The 12,301-nt window shown below is 45.0% G+C and overlaps 1 protein-coding gene across 1 annotated transcript; it reads right to left on the reverse strand.

The window, feature by feature from the left end:
* Positions 1 to 514: 514 nt before the first annotated feature.
* Positions 515 to 8,021, reverse strand: IBA57 (iron-sulfur cluster assembly factor IBA57). The gene is made up of 4 exons (XM_083406813.1): positions 7,601 to 8,021; positions 5,095 to 5,441; positions 1,021 to 2,496; positions 515 to 660 (listed from the first exon to the last, which is right to left on the reverse strand). Exons 1-3 carry the CDS (start codon positions 7,897 to 7,899, stop codon positions 2,102 to 2,104), a joined length of 1,041 nt encoding a protein of 346 aa, XP_083262939.1. The 5' UTR covers positions 7,900 to 8,021; the 3' UTR covers positions 515 to 660; positions 1,021 to 2,101.
* Between the last annotated feature and the right edge of the window lie 4,280 nt (positions 8,022 to 12,301).

Raw genomic sequence — 12,301 nt, forward strand, 5'->3', positions numbered from 1 at the left:
ATGGAAACTTCAGGGGCGCTGGGAAAGAGTGTGTTCACCAGTTCTCACAAGAGCCAATGAATGTGACGTCACGTGCCAAGAAGCCTCCAGGTGACTGTAGCAGCTAGCATTTGATAGTTGCTGCAGCTACGCTTATCTGGTAGCTTTTGGCTCTTGCTTGAAACAAGCATGATGGTATGTGAGTAGATGAGTTCAATAGGGCATAAATAGCCAAATACCTAGATTCTAATTTTAAGCCTCAGGCTGGCCTACAAGTTGTAGGTCACTTTTTCAAGGCATCTATTCATAATTCTCATTCAATAGATGGTGCTTGTTCTGCAATAAATAGGGCTGGTGCAACTTGCCTGCCAAGCCCCTGCCTTAGTCTCTGCCAATGAACCCTTCTTAGTTACAAAAGCAAATCCACAATTTTGGTAGGGTTTTATGAGCTGCAACTAGAGTTCTGGAAAGTTAAACCTCAAGCGACCTTTGTTTCCTCTGATTAACAGAAGCAACGGGCTGCAGAGAATAAACGAGCAGTCAATAAATTCTAATTTAAAAGTATTTGCAACCCTAGTGATAAACAGAAACATGTTTGTAGAAGAAAATTACACAGCGCTTCACTGTTAGGATTTTCACGGTGGCAACAGTTATTCCGTATGTCATAGATTAATATAATTCCTTATGTCATAAAGGTAAAGGTACCCCTGCCCGTACAGGCCAGTCTTGCCAGACTCTAGGGTTGTGCGCTCATAGAGGCCGGGAGCCAGCGCTGTCCGCAGACACTTCCGGGTCACGTGGCCAGCGTGACAAGCTGCATCTGACGAGCCAGCGCAGCACACGGAACGCCGTTTACCTTCCCGCTGGTAAGCGGTCCCTATTTCTCTACTTGCACCCGGGGGTGCTTTCGAACTGCTAGGTTGGCAGGCGCTGGGACCGAACGACGGGAGCGCACCCCGCCGCGGGGATTCGAACCGCCAACCATGCGATCGGCAAGTCCTAGGCGCTGAGGTTTTACCCATAGCGCCACCCGCGTCCAACTTATGTCGTACATTGTTACATTTTTTATATTGATAAATTATAGTAAATACTTTTATCACACCCCAAAAGCTGTGCAGCTCTGTAGAAACACTGGGTTGTATCCAACATTAGTTATGCTTATAGCATACCCACTGAGATTAATGGACCCAAGTGAATCATGTCCATTCACTTCAATAGGTCTACTCCAGGTTTGATGATTGGAAACAATCCAGTGTTGCCCAAAGTAGTAACGGCACCATACAAAAATCTCTCCGTAGCTACAGCACACTTCTCATCACTCTAATTAAATAATAAATCACTATTAATCATACTGCACACATGTTTTTTCTCCATCAGCGACTTCCCCATCTCATACCTCTTCCAACTGCAGCAAGAGCAGCTGCTGAAAGAGAGAGAAACTCAAAGAGCTTTTCAATCATTTCTTTTTCTTTTGACTAGGAAGTTGTGACTGTTCTGAGGGTGAATCACCACCAAGGGCAGGGATACTCAGCTTGCTTGAAGCTGGAGCAAGGCACGGCTTTGAAATACACTCTCCACGTGCAAATCTGTATGCTGACTGTTGCAACAGGAAGCCAGTACAAGTGGACAGAAGCTTCTATAAATGTGGTCCTACTTTAGGAGGCTAACATGTGAATCGAGGTTTTAGCAACGTTCCCTGTTTATCCGTTTGCTTTGTAACATGAAAAACCTTAATAGAAACTTTTTTATTTTATTTTTTGTAAAAGTGGCCTGCGGTTTTAAGAACTCAGTTCCACTTTCACGTATTGTACTGAACCTTTCTGGAAGGAAGGCATGGATAAAAGTGAAGGTTGTTTGGCTAATTTAGAAAAAAAATATATAGTCCTAAGAGGAAATCTAACAAAGCCAATGCAAACATACTTTAGTCTTCCCTGCTGACCAATGTAAAAAATGAGTGTAACTGGCCTGGAACTCCTTGACAAGCCACACTGAAATGAATTATGTGGTGTAAGATGAATTGATCCATCGTGAAAAGGAAACACCATAATTCTGGATGAACTGTAAGTAAGCTCTTTGGGCATCTTCAAGACACAAAGCAGAGGATCCACAGCGCAAAGCTCCTCTACTTATTGGCAGGCTTGGGCCACCATTTTGGGATGGAGGCAGTGACTCTCACGTGCGAATCTCCTGATATTTTTAGATGCAGCGGTTCGTTTATGTTAGCCAACCGCAGTAATGCCATTCCAAGTTCATCTACTCCGGCACGGTACTTTCCGGCCGGCTTTCCTGATTCCAATACAATTTCAGCTCCCTCAGGGATGCTCTCGGAAGACATGGGAGTGGAAAGCTGTATGGGCAAAAGGCGTTTACGGATGACACCCATATGATGGGTCCTAGCTGTTAACTCCTGGCCGATGTAACAGCCTTTGGTAAAACTGATGCCATTCATGTAAGCCAAGTTGGATTCCAAAGGGAGGGCTATTCCAGAAGGGAGGTCTTTAATTCCTTCTGGGACACCTGGAAAAGGGAGAAAATAAAGAGGTAAGTGTTGAACAACACTCATACCTTGAGTAGGAGTTTGACTGGCATTTGGTGCTGCTACTGGTGAGTAGCTAAGTGGCTTACGGGGTAAAACATTATGATCCAATTCCTAAAGATGATAAGTCAGTGGGAACAGCACCTTCATTCTGGCACCTGCACTGATTCTCAACTGATTCTACACACAACAGATTTCTAACAATGCTTGTCCTTAGGTTACTATCACTTCCTCTGCCAGTCACTGTAGGTATGATCATATTGTGGGCTGGATACTATTTACCAATGAGTACTGAACGGCAGTATTTTCAATTACAACCTGTTGTCATCTCTTGATGGCCCATCTGCTTTGAGTGCTTCAGCCTTCCCAAATGTGGAATGTTTATTGGAAGCTTGTAAAGTAGAAGATCAGCAACTTAGGGAAGACTGGGACAGGGAATTAGAATGAACTACACAATAGTGAGAGAAAACAAATACAGGTTTTTATTAAAAGAAGAACATATACCTTCCTAACTTCAGAACTGCTTGTTCATGAGAATGTTACCGAACTCCCTTCAGGCCTTTCCAACAATTTCTGTTTGCCAGAAGAGCAGATCTTTTCTGGGATATAGAATCATCGAGCTGGAAGGGACTCAGAGGGTCCTCTAGTCCAGGCATCCCCAAACTTGGCCCTCCAGATGTTTTGGGACTACAACTCCCATCATCCCTAGCTAACAGGACCAGTGGTCAGGGATGATGGGAATTGTGGTCCCAAAACATCTGGAGGGCTGAGTTTGGGGATGCCTGCTCGAGTCCAACCCCCCTGCAATGCAGGAATCTCAGCTAAAGCATCCATGGCTTCACTGAACATGATCCTCCTTCGTGGCGAAGATACTTCTGTTCTGTGTGAACCAGTACAGAGGTGCAACACGGCCTCCAGAATAACAGCTGCAGAAATAGCTAAATTGTTGTCTTTTGTTCACACTAATGCCATGATAGTCATTATTTCCAAAATAAAGTGTCTGTTTGGAAAGTACCTGCTGTCAAGAATGAAGCTGTGTTTCCTTAGAATCAAGAGACTCACAATTCATTTTAAAAATTATGTTTTGGAGAACTGGCAATTATGGAAATTTTGCACACTGTGGACAAATACCAGCAGATCACCACCAAGGAGGTTCACACAATTTACCGTATTTTTTGCTCTATAAGACTCACTTTTTCCCTCCTAAAAAGTAAGGGGAAATGTGTGTGCATCTAATGGAGCGAATGCAGGCTGCGCAGCTATCCCAGAAGCCAGAACAGCAAGAGGGATTGCTGCTTTCACTGCGCAGCAATCCCTCTTGCTGTTCTGGCTTCTGGGATTCAGAATATTTTTTTTCTTGTTTTCCTCCTCCAAAAACTAGGTGCGTCTTGTGGTCTGGTGCGTCTTATAGAGCGAAAAATATGGTACATTAAATTCTATATTGGCCAGGGCTGGGGAAGTACAAATCGGATCCTAATTTAGCCAGCTGTCACCACTACCCCACACTCAAGCGTCAGTCTCAATGTCAGCTTCATCATTTACAAACATTCCATTCACAAAGTAGATAGCTGATAAATGTCACTTTAAATAATGTTCAGGAAAGCTGAGTCTTTAGGTTTTGTTTCATCCTATAGGCATGTTGCCATTCCCACTAACAAACTATTTTTACAACTTAGTGGAAAAAAACCACAGCCCGGTGGTCATATTATGTTGCAATTTATAAAACAAAACTTAAAATCAGATCTGGTATGGTTCTCACTATGCCCATTACAGGGTTGGCAATGTGGGGAAAGCCTTTCATAATATATATCAGCCTTCCCCAACATGGTGCCCTCCTAATGTTTTCGACTACAGCTCCCATCATGTAACTTATTGTTTGTAGATTGCTTTGAGATTCATTTGAATGGGAAGTGGCATCAGTATCCGATGTTTTGAAGGTGTTATTATTGCTTTATTATATGCTTCCTGCCCTGGACTCCTTCGGGAGAAGGGGCAAGATATAACTTAATTATGAATGTTAGAAGAATGCTGAAATGAAGTTATATGGTTTTAGCAGAAATGTTATAAAGAATTAAGCAAAAACTGATTGTTAATGGGCCAAAGTGGAAAATTTAAAGTTAGATTGTGTTAAGATAAATTATAGAACAAAAAATTGATAAAGATGGAAAGGATTTGCTGAAATAGCTAAATTGAATACAAAAAAGGGAGGTGTGAGGAGGTCGATGAAACAAGTAAATGAAAGGTAAAGATATGGAAATATTGGATGTGTTTTTAAATGTTTTTGTTTTTCTTGTTGTTTTAATGTACTGGTTTTTTGCTTTTTTTTGTTTTCAATGTATTGTTTGTTAATTTTTTTATTTCCCCCCCTTTTTTCTGTAGTTATTAAACTTCTAATAAATATTATTTTTTTTAAAAAAAGATATAACTTAATTAATACAATAATAAAATACAATCATTCAATTGATGCGCTAATTGTTAATTCCGCAAACGTTCATGTGTTTAGTTATCATTGTGCAATGCCTACATAAAGCAAAACTTTTGCTTCCAGAACAGCTGTTCAAAGATAGGGGCAGTTTTACCTTGTTTATACCTGTGCCTATGATAATCCTTAATGTTCCTTATCTGGCATCCGGGAACAACCTCCAGTGGTTCTGTGCCTTTGCTGGTTATCAGCCTCCAACCCATAACACCCCCTCTGGGGTCAGGCGTTGCAACCACTGCTTTGCCGGCACACTGTTGGAGTTTACAGGCGCCCTCCTGAGACAGTTCCTTTGGAATGACAGCCCACAAGGAGAGGTCAAGGCAGGGGGTGATGTTTACTTTCCTCCGGATTTTATACAGTTTCAAATGCTTTTGAAGGGACTCCAAGACGCCGGCATCACACTCCAACAGGATGTGAGGCTCTTCTTGCTGGCTTTCGTGAATTCTGAAAAAGATCCAAGATCAGGAGAAAACGAGAGTCGTTAATAGGAAGCCTTGATCCCAGTTCTGTCCCTATCCTTTGCTGCAAAGAACTTCAAACTTTTTAAAGCTCCTCTTCCTTATATTGTGCTGGATTGTTTCCTGAGGTAGAAAACAAAGCAAATTAAGCCTGCACCCTGTAGATGCTTACTAAGTACCTCTGAGTATATTTGGGTGGAATTCACCAACTTGGATGGTTTTAAAAGAAGATTAGACAAACTCATGGAGAGAGCTCTTAATAGCTACTAGCCATGAGTCTCTTTGGTTCTTGAGAGGTCTCTGCCAAAATTCATGTTCTACACAGGCTGGTCACAACAGGCAAAACCCTAACACCCATGTAAAGGGTCCTTTTTTGTTTTGCAATCCCTTATTTTGCACCACTCTAATTGGAGGAGGTGCGTATGACTGAGGATACGATGCCTGACGGGGTCCCCTAATCCTGGAGCCAGCTCTGCCTTTAAGAAAACTGGCACACGACTGTAGCCTCCAGCCGCATGTCATGCATACTGACTTTGGAACAAGACCCAGAGCACTCAGTGGAACTTCCAAGAAAGCGCATGTAGACACTGACTCTTAAAAGTGCCTTCCTTTGCTTTTGGCCACCCTGCGTATATGCTGTAATAACCCCATACAGTGGTGCCTCGCAAGACGAAAAGAATCCGTTCCGTGAGTCTCTTCGTCTAGCGGTTTTTTCGTCTTGCGAAGCAAGCCCATTAGCAGATTAGTGGATTAGCGCTATTAGCGGTTTAGCGGCTATTAGCGTCTATTAAAGGCTTAAGGGATTAGCGGATTAGCTGCTAAAAGGCTATTAGCAGCTTAGTGCCTTAGAAAAAGGGGGTGGGGAGCGAAAAAAAACCCCCAGGAATCGCAAGACATTTTCGTCTTCCGAAGCAAGCCCATAGAGAAATTCGTCCTGCGAAGCACCTCCAAAACGGAAAACCCTTTCGTCTAGCGGGTTTTCTGTCTTGCGAGGCATTCGTCTTGCGGGGCACCAGTGTACTTAAATAGTTAGTTGTTCTATTGTTACTTCATGTACAGTGGTACCTCAGGTTACATACGCTTCAGGTTACATACGCTTCAAGTTACATACTCTGATAACCCAGAAATAGTGCTTCAGGTTAAGAACTTTGCTTCAGGTTGAGATCAGAAATCGTGCTCTGGCGGCGTGGCAGCAGCGGGAGAACCCATTAGCTAAAGTAGTGCTTCAGGTTAAGAACAGTTTCAGGTTAAGTACGGACCTCCAGAACGAATTAAGTACTTAACCCGAGGTACCACTGTACTGCATTCATCATGAGTAGTCATAACAAACTGGTAGATCCTATCTGCTGCAGCCTTCCTCCGCCTTCATAGCAGTTGTAACAAACCACTTGTTATCATCTGCCTGTTCTGCCGTTGAGGACTTCTTGGATCATTCTCAAGGCAAATCTAAAAAAATGTAGTATAAACACCGACAACTGGGAAACACTGGCCTGCAAGCGCTCCAGTTGGAGATCAGCCTTTACCAAAGGTGTCATGGGCTTTGAAGACACTTGAACTCAGGACGCAAGGGAGAAATGTGCTAAGAGGAAGGCACACTTGGCAAATCCACACCGGAATCAACTCCTGCCGGGGAACCAATGTCCCCTCTGTGGAAGGACGTGTGGGTCCAGAATTGGCCTCCACAGTCACTTATGGACTCATTGTTAAAACCGTGTTTATGGAAGACAATCTTACTCGGCTATGAGTGATCGCCAAAGAAGCAGCATTCACCAGCCTTTGCAAGAACTGTTCCTGACTAAAAAAATGACAAATATCTGCACTGCTGAAGGCATTTTTTTTTATCCTGTATAAAATAATACTATATCGTTGTTGTTCTTTATTTTATGCATCTTTTATATATACTGCAAACCGAACCTGTGATCTTCGGATCAAGGGCCGTATATAAATTTAAAATTATTATAATAAAAAAAATACAAATTTAAAACAACGATACTGATTTTTATAATAATTAAAATAATAATATACAGCAGCAATTATTATGCCTATGGGGGACTAGAAAATCGCGTCCCCTTCTTTGCATTCACTAATGCACCCATGCAGTTGCAAAGCAGGGAACCCGCCTGTACAGAATGACGTCATACTGACCTGTACAGAATGACGTCATAGAGGCACCTCCCCTGGACGTTGAGGGCATGCGCGTAGATGGCGCGAGGCGCGTCCGCAGTCCCGCCCTCCGCCGCCAAACGCGTCACGTCATTGGTCAGCAAGCCCTGGAGGAAGGTCACCGCCTCCGGGCCTTGGAAACGGAGCAGGGCGCGGCTCAGCGGAAAGCAGCGGGCGGTCGCTTCCTCGCCTCGCCCGCCGCTCAGCCTCCTTCCTTCGCTGCCGAAGCGCAGCCTGCGAGGGAGGCCCCTCCGCAGCGCTGCGCTCGCCCTCACCAGCATGGCGGCCTGAGGAAAAGTGCCGAGGGTAGAGGCCCCGGCCTCCCTACCGCCATATTGTGTGTGGCGGAGAGTTGAGGGCGGGAAGCGAGGTCGAGTGCGCAGGCGCACAGGGCTCCTTTGCTGCCTTGGGCGCACCCTCCTGGCCGTTCCTTGTTACTGCAGCGTGGAGCGCAGCACCGAGAGGGGGCGGGGCTGTCACTTCAAACCCCGCCTCCCATTGGCCCAGGCGCTGCTGCTGCTGCTACATTGTGCTGCACGTGCTCCATTTGTAGGCAAACTAGAACCTCGGGGGCCAGATCCGGCCCAATCGCCTTCTGAATCCGGCCCGCGGACGGTGCGGGAATCAGCGTGCTTTACATGAGTGGAATGTGCCTTTTATCTAAAATGCATCTCTGGGTTATTTGTGGGGCCTGCCTGGTGTTTTTGCATGAGTAGAATGTGTGCTTTTATTTAAAACGCATCTCTGGGTTATTGTGGGGCATAGGAATTCGTTCATTCCCACCCCCCCAAAAGAGAATATAGTCCGGTCCCCCACAAGGTCTGAGGGACAGTGGACTGAAAAAGTTTGCTGACCCCTCTCTGCAGCTCCAGGGAAGCAAACCTTCGCCGCTGAATGAGATGGCGCTACTCCCAAGTAAGCATGCATATGACTGCAGGCGGATTGCACGCAACCATTTGGGGAACGTTTTCCTGTAACTGTATGCTGACTGATTCAGTGCACTAATTCCACACCCTATTCAATCTGCTGGTCTGTCTCCACAGGGAATCAATGAAGCGCTGTACTCAGACACTTTATTCTCTATTCCTGCAGTGATAGGTCCAAATTACACAGCATACAGTGGTACCTCAGGTTAAGTAATTAATTCGTTCCAGAGGCCCGTACTTAACCTGAAACTGTTCTTAACCTGAAGCACCACTTTAACTAATGGGGCCTCCTGCTGCTGCTGTGCCACCGGAGCCTGATTTCTGTTCTTATCCTGAAGCAAAGTTCTTAACCTGAAGCACTATTTCTGGGTTAGCGGGGTCTGTAACCTGAAGCGTATGTAACCCGAGGTACCACTGTATTGATATCTGAGTAATTATTACTTGGACAGTCCTACTGAAAGCTGCCCTGAGCCATGCTTGATTCTCCTATAATATGCTTCATAGGTCTTAATTATTTCAGACGATTTGTTTCTTGTTGCTTGGATAATGTGCAGCGTACAAGTATCTAGCATGCAGTATGAAATCTCTGACATAGAATCATAGAATCGGAAGGGACACAAGGGTCATCTAGTCCAACCCCCTTTGATGCAGGAATCCCAGCTTAATGTAAAATGAGATGGCCAACAGTTCTGCTGTGACAGGCCAGCCCCACCAGGCCCCCTCTCCCTCACCTCTCATCTGAGGGACAGCCATTCCAAGAGACAGCCTCAGTGGGAGGAGATAAAAGTAGGGCAGGCATCTCCTGTCCTGCCAGCTGGCCATTATAGAAACAATTGTTTAGAAACTGGTTGCCCTGAGTTTTGAGTGTCCTCTTCTCTCCTTGCCATCATGGGCTTTGAAGACACTTGAAAGAATGTAGAGTAGGATTTTCCAGACATCTCAGGGTGCGTTCTGTTTTGATGGGTGGGTGTGCGTTCCAACATACAGAGGAGTAGCTTTGTTATGTCTGTGACTGCAAAGTGTCTTGTGGTACCTTAATATTTTTTTTAAACAAAGTTTATGAAAGCTTATGTTATGGTGCTTATCACAGGGCTCGGTGATTCAAGATGGGAGTGATAATCCAGTGCAATGCCATTGGGGCAGAAAGTCTTTATGAAAAGCATTTTTGCTCCACTGTTCGGCCAAAAAGACTCCCAGAGGAGCTTTTGTATTAGAGCTGTGCACGGGTTGCTGCTAAAAAGCCCAAACTGAATTGGGTCTATTCAGGGGAATCTGGGCTTCGGCCAGTTTGGGTTCTGGTAAGCAGAGGCTACAGGGGTCTCTGTTCTTGAGAGCCAGTGTGGTGTAGTGGTTAAGAGCGGTAGTCTCGTAATCTGGGGAACCGGGTTCGTGTCTCCGCTCCTCCACATGCAGCTGCTGGGTGACCTTGGGCCAGTCATACTTCTCTGAAGTCTCTCGCCCCACTCACCTCACAGAGTGTTTGTTGTGGGGGAGGAAGGGAAAGGAGAATGTTAGCCGCTTTGAGACTCCTGAAGGGGAGTGAAAGGCGGGATATCAAATCCAAACTCTTCTTCTTCCTGTGTGTTCCCCACAAGGGAAGCAGGCTACAGCAGACTTCAGTCCTTTGCATGTGCTTTCCCTGTGGGGCATCTGCCTTGGCAATGGCACCTGGGGAATGGGTCACCAGAATCCTGCCTTGGGGCAGGGAGGGAACTTGGAATCCTGTGAGGCAGGCAAGCGCTTGCAAAGGCATGTCCTGCACCCCGCAAGACTGAATTCTCCACTCTCCCATGAGTAAGGTTTTAAATGACAATTTTAGGCTATATTTTAGTGATCAAGATTTAATATATATTTTTAATTGCCGCTATATCTGAATTGTCTCTGTTATACCCAATTGCAATTCAATGTATTCCTGTTGTGTTTTATGATTTTCCTAATATTGTAAGTGAGCTGGAACTGGTCTGTGACCGTAATAATAAAATTCAATTCAATCCACTCTCCCGCTGCTGGGAAGAGGATTCAGTCTAGTCGAGGCCTGCCTCCCCAGCACATTTTCTGTGGAGAACACACTGGCATAACCGGGGTTAGCCCAGGTGTTATGTACTGAGCTGAATAGGATCCAAAATGCAGCAGTCCGATTGGTCCTAGAACAATAGGATTCAGAATGCAGCAGTCTGATATTTCACCAAGACATTCTGGTACCTGGGGCAAACCATAAAATGGTACACACACACCTTGCCACCAGGGAAGAAGGGTGGGTGAAGATCTACCTCAGGAACTAGGGGGAAATAAAGATCTACATTGGGATCTACAGTGGTGCCCCGCAAGACGAATGCCTCGCAAGACGGAAAACCCGCTAGACGAAAGGGTTTTCCGTTTTGGAGGTGCTTCGCAAAACAAATTTGCTATGGGCTTGCTTCGCAAGACGAAAATGTCTTGCGAGTTCCTGCGGGGTTTTTTTTCCTCCCCCCCTTTTTCCCAAGCCGCTAAGCCGCTTAACAGCTGATTCACTAAGCCCGCTAAGCCGCTAATAGCCTTTTAGCAGCTAATCCGCTAATCCCTTAAGCCTTTAATAGCCGCTAATAGCCGCTAATCCGCTAACCCGCTAATGGACTTGCTTCGCAAGACAAAAAAAACCGCAAGACGAAGAGACTCGCGGAACGGATTCTTTTCGTCTTGCGAGGCACCACTGTACTGCCTCATTGGATCCTGCTCCCTGAGCAAAGCAGACCCCTTAAGGCTTTCTGCTGGCCCCTTGACAGTCCCAGATTGCTGTGGACATGCAGAGCGATCCAGGAATCTCACCACCCATATTGGGCCCAATCCAGTTCTATATTTCAGGTTTTGGCCAGATCAGATGCACAGCCTTAGAAGTTGGGAAGGGGAAGTTTGGGGGTTCGATCCTGCGGGTTGGTGCTTTGCAAGAGCCTTCTCAACTTAGCGTTCTTATCTACTACACTATTATGAACTGAGCCTTCTCTAGTCAGTTAATTCAGAAGAAGAGTAAATTTTGTAAAGCAGTTATTCAAGGCTGAAGTTAAGAGTGGGCCCAGTCCTATGTATGTTTATTCAAAAGTAATATCTGCTGGTTTCAGTGGGGCATATTGACATGCAAGTACATAGCTGTGTAGTATAGTCATATTTGTGTTTTCTTGGCAGATGTTTTAATGGGACTTCCTCTTGTTTTGTTCTAATGGGGCTTACGCCTTAGCCTTTTCACTTCTCACTGCAAGAACAATGAGAGTCAAACTAAAATGTGCTACCCCAAAGGAGCGCTGGTGCAGAAATGCACAATGTGTCCTGTGTAACTCCAAAGCTTGCATCCAACATCCTTCAGCACTATTTGGACCAAATAAAAGGTATTTCCTCATGTGTTCTATTGATGAGGACACATGCAACTTCCTTAGAGCAGTGGGGCGAATTTAGAACTGCCCTTGCTGCATCTGCTTCAGCCGATTCTTCAGCTTTGCAACAAGAATTAGTGAGCTCAGCACTGATTGACTAGCGCCTGTGTCGTCTCTAAGAAGCCTCTAAAATCTTCTGAGCATTTTGTTTCAGATTTTTGAGAGCGAAGGTAACAACACATTTTAGCTGTTGTGATGAACGGCCAGCAATCTTTACATCAACATGGATAAAAAAAAAATTTAAGGACACACATTAAACCTTCTACATAAATTGCACTTCTCATACAACAAACCAGATCAAAAGTTTGATTCCATTTTATTAGTATTGAACACAAATCCAACAGTCAGGAGGA

This window comes from Podarcis tiliguerta, assembly GCF_965153285.1.
Source record: "Podarcis tiliguerta genome assembly, chromosome: 12".
Classification (NCBI taxonomy): Eukaryota; Metazoa; Chordata; class Lepidosauria; order Squamata; family Lacertidae; genus Podarcis; species Podarcis tiliguerta.